Source organism: Xenopus laevis, chromosome 4S, assembly GCF_017654675.1.
Source record: "Xenopus laevis strain J_2021 chromosome 4S, Xenopus_laevis_v10.1, whole genome shotgun sequence".
NCBI classification, from domain to species: domain Eukaryota; kingdom Metazoa; phylum Chordata; class Amphibia; order Anura; family Pipidae; genus Xenopus; species Xenopus laevis.
This window is the reverse complement of record NC_054378.1, coordinates 45,892,079-45,910,041: the sequence shown is the minus strand read 5'-3', so window position 1 is coordinate 45,910,041 and position 17,963 is coordinate 45,892,079. Positions and strand designations below refer to the sequence as shown.

Here is a 17,963-nt window from a genome sequence, read left to right as displayed (position 1 = left end):
GAGCAGAGAGGAGGAGGCTGAGGTGAGTATGAGGAGGATTTTATGGACCCCCAGCGTCAGTTGTATGTTTGTTGGACAGTCCTGCTGCAATTGGACAGGGGCAGCTCTGTTCCACTGTATGATGTGTGTCGCTATTTCAGCTTTGTAGCAAGTTGTTCCTGTGATTTACCTCAGGCGGTTGAGTTGTACCTCAAGTAAATCTTTATTCCCTCAGTGAGAGAACTATACTGAACTCGGAATGAGAAAGGTCCATTTGAAGGAGGGGGGGCTAAAACTCTCATACCAGCACCTGAGAACTGGCAGATATCTTAGTACATTCCACTGCATTTTTTTAATCATTTCCGTTTATAACTAGTTAATCCTTATCGGTCAGTGTTTAGCCCCAACCAGTGTCGGACTGGCCCACAGGTATACCAGGAAAACTCCCGGTGGGCCCAGGTGGCAGTGGGCCCTCATGCTGCTAAACATTTGGCTTATTTCATGACCTATTTCTATGAGAAGTAAGAGACTAAATAGATTGAATAATAGATTATAGTACGTAAAGAAAAGAGACAATAGAATAGAGGTTGCGTGTGGTAAGGAATTATAATAATAGAGAGAGAGCCCCTGATCTAAGGTCTTTTGGTGGGCCCCTGGTGTCTCAGTCCGATACTGGCCCCAACCTCTGCTCTGTCCCTGGAGTGGGAGCATTAGTATAATCCCCCTCCTTTTCCAGGAGACCCTTTCTGTGGGGCGTTCACTGCATTCAGTCCTATCCCTCCCCCTGAGAACCACGGGCACATGTGAATGCTGCTCATTGTCCCGAGCACAGGAGGAGCAGTGAAGAGCCGCTGACAGCAGCAGCAGCAAGAGGAGGAGGCTGAGGTGAGTGCAGGGAACAGGGAGGATTTTATGCACCTTAAATGCTAGGAATGGACAGGGGAAAGTACAAGCCTTAGTGCATCTCTGTAGGTTACATTGCTACAGCAGTTCATTTAAAAGGCTCAGCTCCAGCTGAAATGTCTGAATGTTGCTCAGCTACAGCTTGTCTGCTAGAGAGATGCTGATAGTTGTAGTTTAACAAGAGCTGGACGAGTGTTAGACAAGCCTGGATGCCCAGCTAGTAGTCCAGCTAGTGTTGCCACCTTTTGCTTATGACAGAACCAGACAGTTGGTGGAAAATCAGTGGAACTGACTTGTTTAGTTTACTTTTTATTAGAATCACCATTTGATTTTTTTTTTTAATTGTTGATGGAAAGGTTTTAACATTGTTGATGGCCAGTAATGATGGCCAAATCTGACCCAAATGCTTTGCCGAAAATTTGCAAAATGGAGAAAATTTTCCAAAATTTATTGAAGTCTATGGGCGAGAACATTTGTTTGACGTGCAACACATTTTTTAAACCCCTTAAGAGTCTATGGGCATCATTTTCACTCATCACTAATGACCAGTTTTTCTCCTTTTATCTATGTACTATGAAAGCACTGACATCAATGTTAACTCTGTTCTGTTACTTTTTGTGATCAAACGCACATAATGGTTATTAATGAAAGGTTTCAAAGTTCACCATTATTTGTCTCAATATCACATAGCATGGTTTTCACAATATCCTTTCAAAGGGGTTGTTCACCTTGCAACCCTTTTTTAAGTTCAGTTGATTACATTTTATATTTTATAAAAAGTTTTATTTGTCACCTTCTTTTGTCTTTCTGAATCAGCTGGGTTGGGGATCACTGCCTCAGTAACTGTTTCAGTAAGGGCAGAGACTAATCTCCCCGAACTGCCCTCCCGCCGGCTAGAGTCTAAATCGCCGGTGGGATGGCACTCGGATCGCTTCGTTTTCCGAAGTCGCCTGAAGTTGCCTCACGAGGAATCTTAAGGCGACTTCGAAAAACGAAGCGCTCCAAGTGCCATTCTGATGGCAATTTAGATTCTAGCCAGCGGGAAGGCAGTTCGGGGAGATCAGTCGCCCGAAGAAGAGGTGATTTGTCACCAGGCGACTAAATCTCCCCAATCTCCACGTGCGTCTTTGCCCTAAGGGATATGACACAATCAGTATTGTCTATTTTTGGGAAATGTATCAACTAAATGTAGCAAATTGTGACATTTCAAACGTCTTACCTGGATCACTGAGCTTTCGAACTGAAACCACAAAATTAAACTTCAATTTAGGGGGGGGGGGGAGGAACAGTTTAAAGGAAAACCTGGAAAGTGATTGAAGAAAAATCTTTATTTCTGGTGAAAAATGAATTCATCAATTATACAGTGGAGGAGTTTTTGCAGGTTCCTGAGACACACCAGTATGTTTGCATGCAGATTTATTCTGGCCACTTTTTAAAGATGTTTGAAACTCTTTAAAGCACTGCGTACCTTGACAGCGCTATATAAATAAATGATGATGATGATGATAACCTTTACTAAACCACATAGTGCATGAGAAAACCAGAAAGGATTCAGAGCGTTGGTAAAGAGTGGGGCAAAGGCTAGATTCATTATAGTATCTACTGTAGTGGAATTAAGTCAAAGGCAAATGGACATTTAGAGTTTTACTAAAAAAGAAAAAAGAGTTTTACTAAAAAAAAAAAAAAAAAAAAAAGGTTGAACTCGATGGACGTGTCTTTTTTCAACCTTACTTACTATGTTACTTGAAAACGTTTCACCACTCATCCGAGTGGATTCTTCAGTTCAACAGAAGTGGTGCAGAGTAAGGTGCAGAGCTCATGGGTGCCATCTTCCAGCTCTTCAGTATGCTTTGGGTCCTCTTCCTTCCTTTTGGAAATCTCCGGCACTTTTGGTTCATGCACAGTTGCTACGAACCTGAAGACTGCTCCAATTTCACATGTGCCAATATGGTGTTCACTTACAGAGCCAGAAGATTGTGTCCATGAGCTCCACTGCTCTTACTCTGCACCTATGCGTGAGTAATGAATTAGGGGCACTTTCAGGGGTAATCACCTATGCGGGGGGGGGGGGGGTGGAGCAGGGAGAAGGGACTTTGTAGGGTAGTGGTTATTATTATTGGGGAGGTTTAGTTCTCCTTTAAATGCCAGGGAATTCCTGTTCAGTTGAACTGAAGAAGCCACTCGGATGAGTGGTGAAATTTTTTCAGGAAAAACTCTAAATGTCCATTTGCCTTTGACTTAATTCTACTACATACTGTATATCATGAGCTTGATAAATGAGAATCTTTATAAACTGATTACCCTGCATAGAGCACTTGCACTATATATGTCCTTAGAGCAGTGCATGAGGATTCCATCTGTGTGTTTCTCTCCCATGTTTGTATTGGACCCTCAGTGTGGCATTTAGGAATGCTGTGTTTTCATTAGATACACAATATTTTGGTGGTTCCAGGTAGAGGGTGGAATGCTATTACACGAGCACACACAACCCAGAAGCTGTATTTGTCAGAATGTTCTGTATCAGCCCCCTCACAAGTAAGGGTTCATACATTTTATTGAAACGTAACAGCAATTTTTGTTCTATTTGTTTAACAGCTGTGCTATGTAGTAAGTTCAACCACTATACAAAATATTGGGGTCTATAAACTCATGCGTTGGAATACATAAAGAAGCCACCACAGAGGAACACATAAGAAAATGCTCATTTGTAAGAGCCCTAACTAGGTCCTGAGATGATGTAATAAAGTCTGGGTGATGAAAGTGAGGTCTGAAGAACAAAGTTGCTTCTAAATTTGTGTGCAAATAAATGTCCTTTGTGTATTTATGCAGGGAATAATGCATGATTGATGATGGTTTAGTTACTCCAACTGCACAACAAAGATAAAAAATATGTATCAACTAAATGTATCAATTTAGAACAGTTTAGAGGATCGACGACCCCCCCCCCTTCCAGAGCTACGTTAGAAGGTAAAAAAATTACACTTTACACTTAAAAAACGGTAACATATAGAAAACGGAAAGTATTGGAAAAATGTGTTATTTCTGGTGATCTACTTGAAAACAACTAGTTGTTTGAAGGTGAGCAACCCCATTAAATTCCACTAAACTTTGCCTTATCTGCTATGTAAATGGAGAACAAGACATTGATTGCTTCACTTACAAAGATCAATGCATGAAAATATAAGTAAATTAAAAATAGAAATATTATATAGTATTACAATAGTGAAGGTGCTATAGTATAGAAGGAAGAGCTTAACTGCAACCACCCATACAAGAATGTAAAAGTGTTATTATAATAAACAGCAGACATTGAAAATCAAGTAAAGCTCCCTTTATTTTCTCATATTAGGTATGATGTTAAGAAAACAAAATGTGACCTTTCTGCGTAATGTTCATATGTACGCTTGCTTGAGGGAAGGAACACGTGTCACGAAAAGCATTCTAACATAAATACTTAAGAATATTTGTCTCCAAATAACATATTAACATGTTGTACGTGGGGTTTTTTTGCTGGTGGACAAGTCCAACCATGAAGCTGCTCTTATATTGGCAGATATTGCCTGAATTAATAGGGATCCAGGATTTGATTTAGGATTCATCTAAATCCTAAGAATTGTGCTATGATTGTAACATTAGAGAAAAACAAATATCCAAAAACAAGCGTTCTCCGAATTCTAGACACAAATGATCTGCTTGCTTGAAATCTCCAAAATTCGAAAGTTAGGCTCCAGATGCTCCAAAAAGTATAGTGTGTTGCACAGTATTTGCAGACAATAGTGTGCAAAGTGCCAAAAAAAAGTTTTAATGTAGGATTATCTACACAGTTTCTGTGGGGTTTTGTGAAATTAAAAAAACCCCTTAAATAGACAATAGGTGAAAACGATGCCCTATTAAAACCTTTACATTACACTAATGTTGAAAAGGGAGTATATTGCCTCTTAAACGGATTTCTGTCATGGGAAACCGTATTTATTTTTACAAAATACATCAGTTTAAGCATTTGAAATCTGTTTTTCTAAAGAGCAAACAGATGTTGGAAATTTTTTTTGAAATTTGATGTGGGGCTAGGTAACAGGATAACAGCTCCTTGACACCTGCATTGCTAAACCTAGTGGTAGGTAGTGATATAGAACAACACTCAGTATAAAAACACCCAAGTCCGGATATGACTACTCCAGTTACATTGAGAAACAATAGCTTATTTTAAAGTAGTTCCATTGTGAAGTGCTGGCTTTCTGAAGCTCAGAATGAAGTACAATGCCTAGGGTGCAATGATTTGGGGGCACTGGGCAGGTACCTCTTAAAAAGCCTTCTGCCTACCCCTATGTTGTTGATATTATAGAGATGTATATATCTGTATAGAGGTGTGAAATATTGATTCAGCAGTTTACCACAATCAGAAAAATGTATACAACACAGAGGTTCCCAGAGATTAAACGATTTAATTAAGATTATCCAGCCCAGATACAGCAAATGATAAAAGGGTCTTTCAAAAGGTGCCCATAGGATATACTGTTTAGGGAAAAGCCTTCAAAAGACTCTTCTCTGACCTTCCCCTCTAAGATTTCATGCCCCTTATCTGTCTAAGGATAAGGGCACACGCTAAGATTCGGGGAAAATCGCCTCTTCTGTGGGCAACTAATCTCCCTGAAAAGCCTTCCTGCCGGCTAGATCGCTGGCTGGATGGCACTCTGAATGCTTAATTTTCCAAAGTCATCTGAAGTTGCCTCACAAGGAAACTTTGGACGCCTTCGGATAATGAAGCTCTCCGAGTGCCATCCCGACAGAGTGTTTGTCTCTGCATTCGCCTGTGTCTCTGCCCTAAGAACTAAGTTATTCACTTACAATCTCAGTGACCAAAATAAGGATGTGTTCTGATTGGCTAATAACAAGTTACACAATCTTGTTGTTTTAGTCAAACCAGATCATTTGTTTTGATGTTGTTTTTACCAATAAACAGCTGTACAGTTCCCACTGAAATGCTAAAGACCCTCTCTTTACCTTTTCTTGTTAAGAGTAATAAATACCAAAACACCCATCACAAATGTTTTTAAAAAGCATTCTAGAGGGAAATAACTTATTTGGCATTGGATTAGTCTACTACATGACTAGAGGTTACACTGCTTTGAAGTAGTCAGGAACTAAATTAATTTTTACAGCTGTCATTGCTGAATACCATTATTTTGTGTTAAAACGTTAGGCCTAATATGTAATTCACACACACGTCTGTTCACATATATACATTGGTCCCATACATATGACTAGACCCTAGTCTGGGATTCCTTGCTACCGCTGGTAGCATACGTGCATATGTTTGTGTAAGTGTGCACAGGGGGGTGAGGTGGTCCGCCAGGTTGCCTATATTGCCTGGTCGACTTGGCTTTTTTAGAAATAAAATTTTATATGGTAGAGTGAGTTACTATTATAGAATAACATTTCCTGGGGTGTATTAATCTGTTACACAGTTTAATTGCTTAAAGGGATACTGTTATGGGAAAAAAAAAAATTTCAAAATGAATCAGTTAATAGTGCTGCTCCAGCAGAATTCTGCACTGAAATCCATTTCTCAAAAGAGCAAACAGATTTTTTTATATTCAATTTTGAAATCTGACATGGGGCTAGACATTTTGTCAATTTCCCAGCTGCCCCTGGTCATGTGACTTGTGCCTGCACTTTAGGAGAGAAATGCTTTCTGTCAGGCTGCTGTTTTTCCTTTTCAATGTAACTGAATGTGTCTCAGTGGGACATTGGTTTTTACTATTGAGTGCTGTTCTTAGATCTACCAGGCAGCTGTTATCTTGTGTTAGGGAGCTGTTATCTGTTTACCTTCCCATTGTTCTTTTGTTAGGCTGTTGGGGGGGGGGGAAAGGGAGGGTGTGATATCACTCCAACTTGCAGTACAGCAGTAAAGAGTGATTGAAGTTTATCAGAGCACAAGTCACATGACTTGGGGCAGCTGGGAAATTGACAATATGTCTAGCCCCATGTCAGATTTCAAAATTGAATATTTTTGAGAAATGGATTTCATTGCAGAATTCTGCTGGAGCAGCACTATTAACTGATTCATTTTGAAAAAAAATTTTTTTCCCATGACAGTATCCCTTTGATTTTTTACCCCACAGACTTTCGCTGTCCATCATTTGTATCCAAATTAATTTGAACCTTTTCAGTGCACAGATGGGGGCATGACCAGGCACAAACCACCAGCGGCGTAACTATAGAGGAAGCAGACCCTGCGGCTGTAGGGGGGCCCAGGAGGTATAGGGGCCCCACGAGGCCCTAATTCATATACATTTTCAATAAATATTGGAGAAACGAGTCAACCTCTAAACATTTTGGGGGCCTGAAAAATAATTTGCTGTGGGGCCCAGTAATATCTAGTTACGCCACTGCAAACCACTATCAAAAGATGTCGGCTCTCTGTCTCTTTGAAGCTTTGTAGGTCAACTGTATATCCCTCTGCAGAATTTCTTGCATTTGTTTGTTTTTACTGTTCCTAGGATCACCTTATGATATTTGATGCTACTCACATACTTTAATTTTGATGTATCCTTGAAATCTCAACCTTTTGTTTTTCCTAATCACCTGACTCTTGTAAAATCTCATCTATTCTGTGCTGTGTAAACAATTCACCTTCTTTTGTCTGCGCATTAGACATCATAGCTGTGTATTATAAACACAGTTTCTTGTGTTACACCTTTGAAAAGGAGATTGAATACAACTGATTTCACTATAATACTTCAATTCATCTATCCATGCCTCCCCTCCCAGCTAAAATGTAATTTCAGTCTTTGGAATGTGACCTGGCACTCTTTTGTGAGACGGCCCTTTGTCATTTAAAAAATGGATATGCCTGCATCAGAGAGTCTAAGTAACACTTAAGGAGTTTGGGGTTTTATCCAACCCTCTAGTGCTACAGGGAAACGTAACTGATATCTGTCTGATGGAAATTATGACATTATAAAATGTCATACATAAAGATTTTCCTGGTTTCCCAAAAAGCTTTTAAAGGGCCAGATGCATTTTATAAGCATGGGCCAAATTACTTTTTCACTTTGTACAGTCCAGCAAATTATTACTTTTACACACATATGAGGTTATTTGCTGAACAAATTTACCTACATTTGCTCCCTATAGAGTGATCTGTGTATGAGGTCTAGAGGGCGTATTCTAACTCAGTAAAGGACATTGTACTATAGTTTAGATCAGGGGTGGCCAAACTTTTTGCAACAAGGGCCATATTTGGTGAGGTGGAAATGTTTGCCGCTATCCCTTCCGAGGTAGTTAGCTTGCAATCAGGGTCAATCCAGGATCATTCACTCCTGGAGGTGGACGCATACACAGCGTTTAGGGAGTGGAGAAGTGGGGTCTGTTTGGACCTATTCTCCGTGCCTCATTTAAACAAGAAATCGTGTACCATAGCAGGCCAGTAATATTAACTTGGTAATGGAAAATTTATCCATGTTAATACCTAAGGGATAAATGGGCATTAACATACTCAGAGAATAGCAAATTTGCTGCATTGACAGCAAAGTGGAGTCATAGTTAGAATGTTTGCCCTGTGCTACTGGGGTCATCTTTTTAATCCCTATCAGTGTGACACTTTGGGAATGTGTCAGAGCAATGACAAGTAAAAAAAAAATTCAGCACTGTACTATGTAAATGATGCACTCCTCTTGTTGTAAATCAGACTAGAAATACATCAGGAGATTACATTACATTCACATTACACCATAGAATTGATATTACCACTACAGACATTTGAACGCATAAAAACCTAATAGATTAAAATACATGATAATTTATATTTAGATCATTTGAATAAAGCCAGAACATTACTGTGTATATCTGATGAATCACCAGCAGATCTGGGTCCCTTTTCTTATTAAAAAAAAGTATAGGTTTGGGGTTAGGGGATGTATAATGTTCACCCCCAGCAGTAATGGTTGCACCTGTGACTTGCAAGTCGCACCCAGACAGGCAGCATGAAAAAATGTTAGTGGCCAATGGGAAGGAATGGCAGAGAGCAGCCAGTGGAAGGACAATGAGAAACGCTGCTGCCTTGCTAAAGTGGAATGCAACCAGCTGCCACTCCCTCTCTACTCACTCCGTACTCTCACTCATGTCAAAAGCTGATGTTTGTCTCCGGCATAACCCCCTTCTCTACTCCCACAGCAGCCTCCGTGTTAGCACCAGGACAAGTAGTGAGTCCGGCCATGCAAGTTAGCAGCAGCACTGACTGAGAATCGCAAAGCACACCAAGGCGCACCAACCTTATTGGGAAAAGTTAGTAGCGGCTGCAGTTGGTGACAGGTTGCAAACTGACTTGCGCTCCACCTACTCTTGCCTACAGGTCTTGCTCCAGCTGCCCTTCTACTAGATCTACAAATGGCCCTTGTTCTGTGAGTGCCCGAGTCCCTGAGTATGGGAATTATTGCTGAGTCTGTGGTATGTGGCACTGTCACTGCGCCAAGATCTCAGTTCACCAGTAAGCGCCATTACAGACAGGAATCCCCAGCCCATGTACTGAACTCTGCGCTTGGATCTGGTCTCGCTGAATATATTGGAAGTGGATATGAGCGTGAATTTCTGTGGGCTGGTGGCTTCTCAGAAAAGGGTGCTAGGTGTGAATCAGTTGCTAAAAAGGGAAAGGAGAGGAAGTGTTGCTTATAAAGGCTGCAGGTCAGTGTAAATTTGGAACCGGCCATAATTGGCCCGCGGGCCGGACTTTGGACATGCCTGGTTTAGATACAACTGCTAAACATTTCCTGGGGTGGCAGTTAGGCTGGGGGAGGAGGGAGGGAGGGCTACGTGGGATGGGGGGTACGGGGTTTTTTTTCTTAAGGTTGAATTCTACTTTAAAGTCTCCGGATGCAAATTCAGTTACAATTATAAGCAGGGGTAATCCTGGCCCCTTTGCTGTTTGAGGCAGCTTGCTGCTGCCACCCCTCTCTCTTTTGGCACCGAGGGGGGTCCTGGGGACCAGGACACTAGTTCAGAGAAGTTTAATTGGTCTCCCCGCTCTAGAAGAAACGAATTTCCAGTTTGTAAACTTGGCTCTTAAAGTTACCAGGAGCAGCATTTTTGCAGCCCCTGGTAACCAGTGGAGTGCTGCCTCCTCAGGCCTCAAATCTCCTCATTGGCACAGGGCCCCTGCTTATCAGAGCAGCCAGTCTTGCAGTCCCATTTCCCACAATTACTAAATATGCAGAAAAATAAAACTCCCTATAAATAAAGTGTATACCTGTGTATATAGCATAGAGTATTGAGAGAAAAAATATGTGATTATCTAGAGTAGCAGATGTCAGACTTTTCTGGTTTAAGCGCCTTCAAGTTCCAACCTACGGGCAGAATGCTTGAAAACCTGCATGGAAATGTTTTCTCTATACGTAACATATCATTTAGCAGAGAAAATTAAAAATTAATTAAACCTTCATCTCACTGAAAAAAGTGTAATCAATTAACAATTCTGTACTGTTCCTTAAATAATGAAGTTAATCACTACTTTTCTCTCTTCGTGCAGTAGTTGGAGTCAGTTATTGATTGACAGTTAGGTCTAATACATCCTTTGTTGGACTCCCTTTGAAGCACCCTTGGGATAAACTGCACAGGTGGTTGTCATTGGAAATGTGAAAGTGAAGCTCTGTGGGTCGCAGGACAGCTGCCCGTTTCGTTATAATACATAGTGCTGTGCTTTTGAAAAATAGTAGCTTAAATGTATGTCCAATTGAATAGAATGGGAGGTAAACGGGGCCAATGTAATTGCAATCTAATCACTATATCATAGTCCTAAATTGTTTTATCTGAAGCCAAAGTCTTGCTTTATTTATTGCAGTGTGCTGGGTTACTTCTGTGATGGCATCTACAGTATAGATATTGTGGACCTGCAGTATAATGAGTTATACCAGTCTCAAAAGCCAAAGTCCTGCTTTTATCACAGTGTACTTGCTTACCTGCTATAACATCTGCAGATATTTCTGATCTATAACATCAGGTTACCAATCCATAGAGTCTCAACAGGGCCATATTTTCTATAGAGGCACAAGGGGACAGGTACCTAGAGCATATGTCAATAATGTCGCTGCCTAGGGCAACACCAGTATATATACTCCAGAGCAGGGGTCAGCAACCTTTACTATCAAAACAGCCATTTTGCCCCCTCTTCCACTAAAGAAAAATAGTCTGGAGCCACAAAACACAACACAGCTTATAAACTTTTAAAAGATTTTACCTTTTTTTTTTTTTTTTAATTTTAACTGTTACATCATCAGACTACAACAAACAGAAGTGCAGTGTGTATGCGTAGGCTTACTTTGAAATAAATCAAACACTAAATAGCCCTATTAAATGCTAATGTTTTCATCTGTTAATGGTCTGGCCACACAAGCAGATTCGCCCCAGCAACAAATCTCTTCTTCGGGACGTCAATCTCACCGAACTGCCTTCCCCCGCCCTTCGCCGGCTAAAATGGGAAAATCGCCTGTGGCAATTCACACTCACTTTGGAAAACGAACCGCTGCATGTGCATTGCCACAGGCGATTTTCATTTTAGCCGGCGGAGGGCAGGGGGAAGGCAGTTCTGGGAGATAGTCGCCCCAAAGAAGAGGAGATTTGTTGCTGGGGCGACTAATCTCTTCGAATCTGCTTGTGTGGGCAGACCCTAAATGTGACTTCTGTTTCTGATGCTCCATGCTGATCTTCCTTCTCTTGACTATGTGACCATGGTAAGGATCAATCAACTGTGGCTCGGTCTTGCCTGTCACTCCTGGGAAGTCTATGCAGCCCTCCCACCTGCTGGCTGATTCCTGAGTGTGCGACCACGGTAAACTGACCATTAGCTTATGGTGGTCGGACACTCAAGAAGCCGCCAGCAGATACAAGGGCTGTATAGACGACCGAGCCGCAGAAAGCAGGATGAAGAGCCGCATGAGGCTTGGGAGCCACGGGTTGCCTACCCCTGCTGCAGAGTCTGCAGGCCATTTTTGTTTACCTAAATGACTGCCACTAGTTATTATTTATTGGTTTTAGCCACAAGTACTTGTTAAAACCCTGTGAATCAGCATATGACAAATATTTCTGGCTCATAGTCACTAATATGGACTAAGGCCAGTCAGCTCTGATCTGCACGGTGGTCTGTGTGTGCTGACAGGACAGTGACAATAGTGTAAGTAAGAAAAACAAACAACACACTGCATACCTCCCAACTGTCCCGTTTTCAGTGGGACACTCCCGCTTTTGACAGCTCAACCCGAAGTCCCTCGTTTGTACTGGAAAGTCCCATTTTTCTCTGCACTGAACAGCCAGAAAAAGAAACAAAGTTTCTAACTTAATTGGCTTTTGGCAGAGAGCCCAGAACAGCCACAGCTTCAGATAAGATACTTTTGTAACAATTTCGAGGTAAGCAAATAAGTAATTGTAACAATATAAGGTAACAGGTCCCTTGGCAGAAGTTAGACTCACAGCTTAAAGGGCGATTCACCTTCATTAGCAAAACTAAAGCAAAAAAGCAAAACTAGAGCAAACAAAAAAAATTTAAAAAAACACAGAAATATGTTCAAAATTTCATAACCTGCCAAATTTTGTTAAATGAACATGGTAATTAGGGGGTGTGGCCACAACAAAGGGCATGGTCAAAAAAATTTCCCTGCGCTACTCACAGCAAGTTTTTTGTCCCTCTTTTTATTTCAAAATGTTTGGAGGTATGACACTGCAATGTTTGCACTCAACACAACAAAAATACAGCAAAAAATCCTAACTAAAATCCATTAAAGGAGACAACTACTTGTTACTTTCATTGTCTGCATGGCAAAATATATGAGAGTGTTCAATTGTTATAGTGCTTTCTTTTATAGAACCACCCTTGCTTAAATTCTCTTGACAAATAATTATTAAATTATATTACTTAGGTTATACTATCTGTTATATCCACCCTATATAATTTCACCCTCTATGAAACGGCTCTGCTTCCAGCAAGCAGTATATTTCAAGGAGCACTGTATCTCTGCATAAAATTTAGCAAGGTCGGCACACATAAATATATTAAGAAAACATCACATGATTCAAACTGCTCAGATGACTTTACTCAGAGCTCCAGCTGCATTCATTGTGTAACCAATTTTTACAGTCATATGCTTGTACAGTATGTAGGACTGAACAACTGACAGTTGGAACCACATGGCTGCCACAGCAATTAGTGGAATTATGACACATGCTGCGAATCTGCGATCCTTTTAGAGAGAACTCCAGCACACAAAGCAGCCAATCCTGCCTTTTGAATGGGTAATGCATCAAATACACTAAGGGCAAGGTCACACATGGCGTTTTTACGTTGCGTTTTAAAAAAATGCATGGTCGAGCGTAAATACGCCACTGAAACCACACGCAACGTCAACATACGGTTTTTATGCGTTTTTCATCACGTAGGTTTCTTTTCCCAACATGCACTTCTCATTGTTCTCATTCCCTATAATTCTGCTGGCTAGAAATAGAAAGTAGAAAGCTATTTACATGCAAAATGGATCAGGAATTATCTTCAATACGCAACATAATTACGTCACTGGCCTAATACGCTGTAAAAACGTATATGCGTCATTTATCTCGCGAGAATTTGGACACCATATTCAAAATACACTGCTTATAGTGTGGTTTCAAACAAGCAGATCCCATAGAGTCTACTGATTTGGTAGTTTCTTGACGTATTGGCGTTTCTGCTAAAAAACGCCAATACCAACGTCCCCTGGCGAATTTCGACTTGCAAGTGCCCTGTGAGAATTGCCATAGTGCATTTTCCATTAATTTCATTGGTAGTGCAGTTTATGCGTATTTACGCTCAACGGAGCTTTTTTGAAAACGCAACCTAAAAACACCAAGTCTGGGATTCTTCAGAAGTTCAGAGACGATTCTTTACCCTTTTATATGCCTGCAGGTGTCCAAAGTTGTTTTGTGTAGCTGTGTCACCTAAAAGGGCTGGACAAAGCTGGCAGAAGACTTGGATATCAGTGGGCTCGTGGCATTTGAAGGCACCCAAACATCAGCCATTGTTAGTGCTGAATTGTCAGATACAGGTTGTTTCTACCTGTATATCTGACAATATGCTCTAACATTAAGGGGCAGATTTATCAAAGGTCGAATTTCGAAGTTATATAACTTTTTTTTAGCTCTAATAAATTCGAATGTAGTCACATCTGGAATGGGAGGATATTTATGAAAAAAAACAAATGTCTAATATTTGCTCAAATACCTGAAAATTCAAATCGAATATTAGGAAAGCAATTACTGTAACATCTTCAAATGGTTCAACGGACCTCTGGCATTGACTTGTAAATGAACTAGGCAGGTGGCACATATTTGAATTAAAACTGTTTCTTGGGTTGAGAAGTGATAAATCTCACATTCAAATTCGATTTGGTGATTTAAAATTCAAATCTGGGAGTTTTGACCAAAACAAAAAAAAATATGTGAAAATTCTGATTTACCATTTGAACCTTAATAAATCTGCCCATATGTATTGAACACAAACAATCCTTGAAAAGATCGTAATTGTAATGTCTATTACCACTATAAGGAATGAAATATGTAAGGCATGTATCTCTGTTTATTTATTCATAAAATAAACTCTTTTGCAACTGCAATAATGCATTGATAGCCTGGTTTGTGCTAGTATATAATAGAAAAGTATTCATATTTTCAACACATTTTCTTACTTTTATCTATATTGTGTGTATATTTACGTGTGTAAATCCTTTAATTGGCCCGAGTATGTTTTGTAATTGTTCCTACCTGCATCATTAATATTTATGAGTAATAAAATGTGAGCCAGGTCTATTAACCCACAGCAATTAACTAGATATTTGGTTTAAGTAAGAGACCTTTAAATGTTACTTGTTGTTCTTTGCTACGAGTTTGTGGACATGGTTAATACTTTGCATAACTGCAGTATGTGTGTGGGTTTGCATACAGAACATTTTTTACTGCATATTGCTTAAAGGAGAACTAACCCCTAAAGTTAAAAAACCCTACCCTCTACCCTACATAGACCCCCCTCCCTCCCCCCCCCCAGCCTAAGTGTAAGTAAAACATTAGGGGCCTTTGCCTGGTGTAACACTTAGGCTGGGGGGAGATGGGAGGGGGGTCTATGTAGGGTAGGGGGGTAGGGTTTTTTAACCTTACGGTTGAATTCTCCTTTAATGGAGAACTAAATCCTAAATAAAGAAGTAGACTACAAATGCTGTACATTATGTTTTGGGCTTTTGTACCTGTCCACAGCCCTTACGCAGGGATCTGTGTCTCCAAAGATGCCCCAGTAGCTCCCCATATTCTTTCCTGCTGATTTTTAGGCTGGTTTAATACGTTCAGTATGTAAATTATGGCATTTTTAGCCATTTTTAGGGTTTCATGCCAAAGCCAGACTGCTTTGCAAAAGTATGTGCAATTTTCACCATAGTGGCTAATGAAAGAATTATGGGTAAAACATTTCTTTTGATATATTAACACTATTTATATTTTAAAAATGCATTCTAGGATTGTGGCATTATTTTATACTGCCTCCCACTCACAATAAAGTGGTGTCCCCAATACAGTTGTTCAATGCTGCTTTTTTCCAGATAACGCATTTTTTTATACCAACAATTTTCAGCTGCGCACGTGCTAATATTAACATTGTGTTGTCTTCTTCATTTTAGAAACAGAAAGCTGGAAGTCATGGTCAGATTCCGGGCTGTAAATGTCGTGATTGCAGGATTCTTTATTTTTCAAACAATATTCCTGCTTTTAATCTACTCAAGGCACACAGTCCTGCCAGACACTGAAACAAAAACAGACAAAGTCCATCTGCTCATCGTTTCATCTTGGAGGTCAGGATCATCTTTCATTGGGCAAATCTTCAGCCAGCATCCAGATGTATTTTATTTGATGGAACCAGCGTGGCATGTATGGATGTCTATGTTTCAAAACAGCGCCAAAGTCTTGCACATGGCAGTGCGGGATCTTATTCGATCTGTCTTCTTGTGTGACATGTCTGTATTTGATGCGTACATTCCAGAAAAGAATAACATATCAGAACTATTTCAGTGGCCTGTTAGCAGAGCCCTGTGCTCCTATCCTGCTTGCAGTCACTTTGATCGTGAGGATATCACAAATGAAACGATGTGTAAAATAGTTTGTGGGCACAACCCCTTCAGTAAGATTGAAGAGTCTTGTAACACCTATAGTCATATTGTTTTAAAAGAAGTGCGGTTCTTTGATCTGAAAGTTCTCTACCCGCTTCTCACTGACCCTTCTTTGAATCTTAAAATCATTCACTTGGTTCGTGATCCAAGAGCAGTTGCCAAATCCCGGGAGCGAACCGTGAAAGCCTTGACTCGGGACAATGGCATTGTTCTTAACACCAACGGCACAAAAGTAGATGACGTCAAGTATGATGTTATGCGAGAAATCTGCCGAAGTCACATCCAGATGTATGAAACCGCCATGGATAAAGCTCCTAGTTTCCTTAAAGGTCGCTACATGTTGGTGCGATATGAGGATGTTGTGAGAGACCCTTTAAGAGAAATAAACCAAATGTATGATTTTGTCAACTTAAAATTGACTGCCAAACTTAAAAGTTGGATCTATAATATCACTCACGGAGCCAGCCCTGGAAGCAAAAAAGAAGCATTTCTGACCACATCACGGGATGCAGCAAATGTCTCGCAGGCCTGGAGGAAAGATCTGTCCTTTCAAAAAATCCAGAAAATCCAGACTGTATGTAAAGGTGCAATGAATCTGCTTGGGTATCAATTTATAGATAATGAGAAGGAGCAGAATGACATGTCTATGGATTTTGTACTGCCAAGGAGACACTACCAGTTTAGCTGGTTGCCTGATAAGGAGAAGAAATGAGAGAAAATTTATTTTTATATATATATATATACATTTATTTATTACAGTTATTTGCAGCATTTACAAGGACAACCTTAGACGTTTTTATTGAGTGCAAAATGATCAGGCTAGCATTTTACTTAACCATAAAAAGCAGTGCTGGAATCTGCTGTTTGCCGTGCTGTAGGATGCAGCAACAAGAAAACATTCCCTGGCACCAAATGGTTTGCACTACTTTCTGCTGGATGGAAGTGACACTTTTACCCACCAAGCAACACAAGCAAATATTATAGTGAATTGCCATCTCTGAAAGGGAAGACATATTACAAATATTTATTTGCATTGTACTGTTTGAAGCAAGTGTAGTACACAAAAGATAAATGAAATCTTGAACTGGCCATAGACGCAAAGATACGATTGTATGAATTGAGGATTCGTACGATTTTCGGACCGTGTGTGGAGAGTCCCGACATTTTTGTCCCACAGAGATCGGTCGTTTGATAGGACAGGTTAAAAGATTTCTGTCGGCTGCCGATAATATCTCTGCATGTATTGCTGATCGTATGATTTTCAGTGGGAAACTGTCACCAGCTTTGTCGGACATAACTTTCGTACGATTGCTGTCATGGGCAGAACATTGGCTGATCTGTTCTTTTACTACTTTATTTGATCTGATGGCAGGTCGGGAGATGGGGAAGTCCGATCTTTGGAGGATTCGTACGATCGGATCTTTGCATCTCTGGCCAGCTTTATACTACTGTCCATCTGATTACTCTGTGCCTTTTCAGTCTGCTACTCATTTCAGACCTGAAAAGCTCCATCCTTTAATATGGTGATTATTGTTTTCTTATTGGATAATGCATTATTTTTAGTTTATTTGATATAAACTGACAGTACCTTTATTTGGAAGCAGCATTTCTCTCGGGAGCAGCATTTGGGATTAGATTTATTGATAGAATGGATCACTCTGGTCATAATTATTCAATTTGTCTACCTGATATTTTCTGTGTTAAATAACTATCCGAGGCGGATGTTTAATTAACCGGCACTGTCTTTTGAGCTTTCAATGACCATTGTTTCTCGGTTGATTTCTTAATTACTGTGTCAGGACAAATGAAAAAAAGGGTGTACCAACCAACCAATTACCACATACCAGTTTATGCAACCTCTGAAACTGAAGACTTTTGCATCCTAAGCAGAAAGTATGTTATTTAGGTACTAAA

At 40.2% G+C, this 17,963-nt stretch overlaps 1 protein-coding gene across 1 annotated transcript; it reads left to right on the top strand.

The window, feature by feature from the left end:
* Window positions 1-546: 546 nt before the first annotated feature.
* chst6.S (carbohydrate (N-acetylglucosamine 6-O) sulfotransferase 6 S homeolog) lies at window positions 547-17,228 on the top strand. The gene is made up of 2 exons (XM_041561187.1): window positions 547-864; window positions 15,564-17,228. The coding sequence occupies exon 2, from the start codon at window positions 15,583-15,585 to the stop codon at window positions 16,759-16,761; it is 1,179 nt and encodes a 392-aa protein (XP_041417121.1). The 5' UTR covers window positions 547-864; window positions 15,564-15,582; the 3' UTR covers window positions 16,762-17,228.
* The last annotated feature ends 735 nt before the right edge of the window (window positions 17,229-17,963 follow it).

Bases quoted from the DNA above. Each gene is read 5' to 3' on its own strand.
- chst6.S (XM_041561187.1), top strand. From the start codon at position 15,583: ATGGTCAGATTCCGGGCTGTAAATGTCGTGATTGCAGGATTCTTTATT.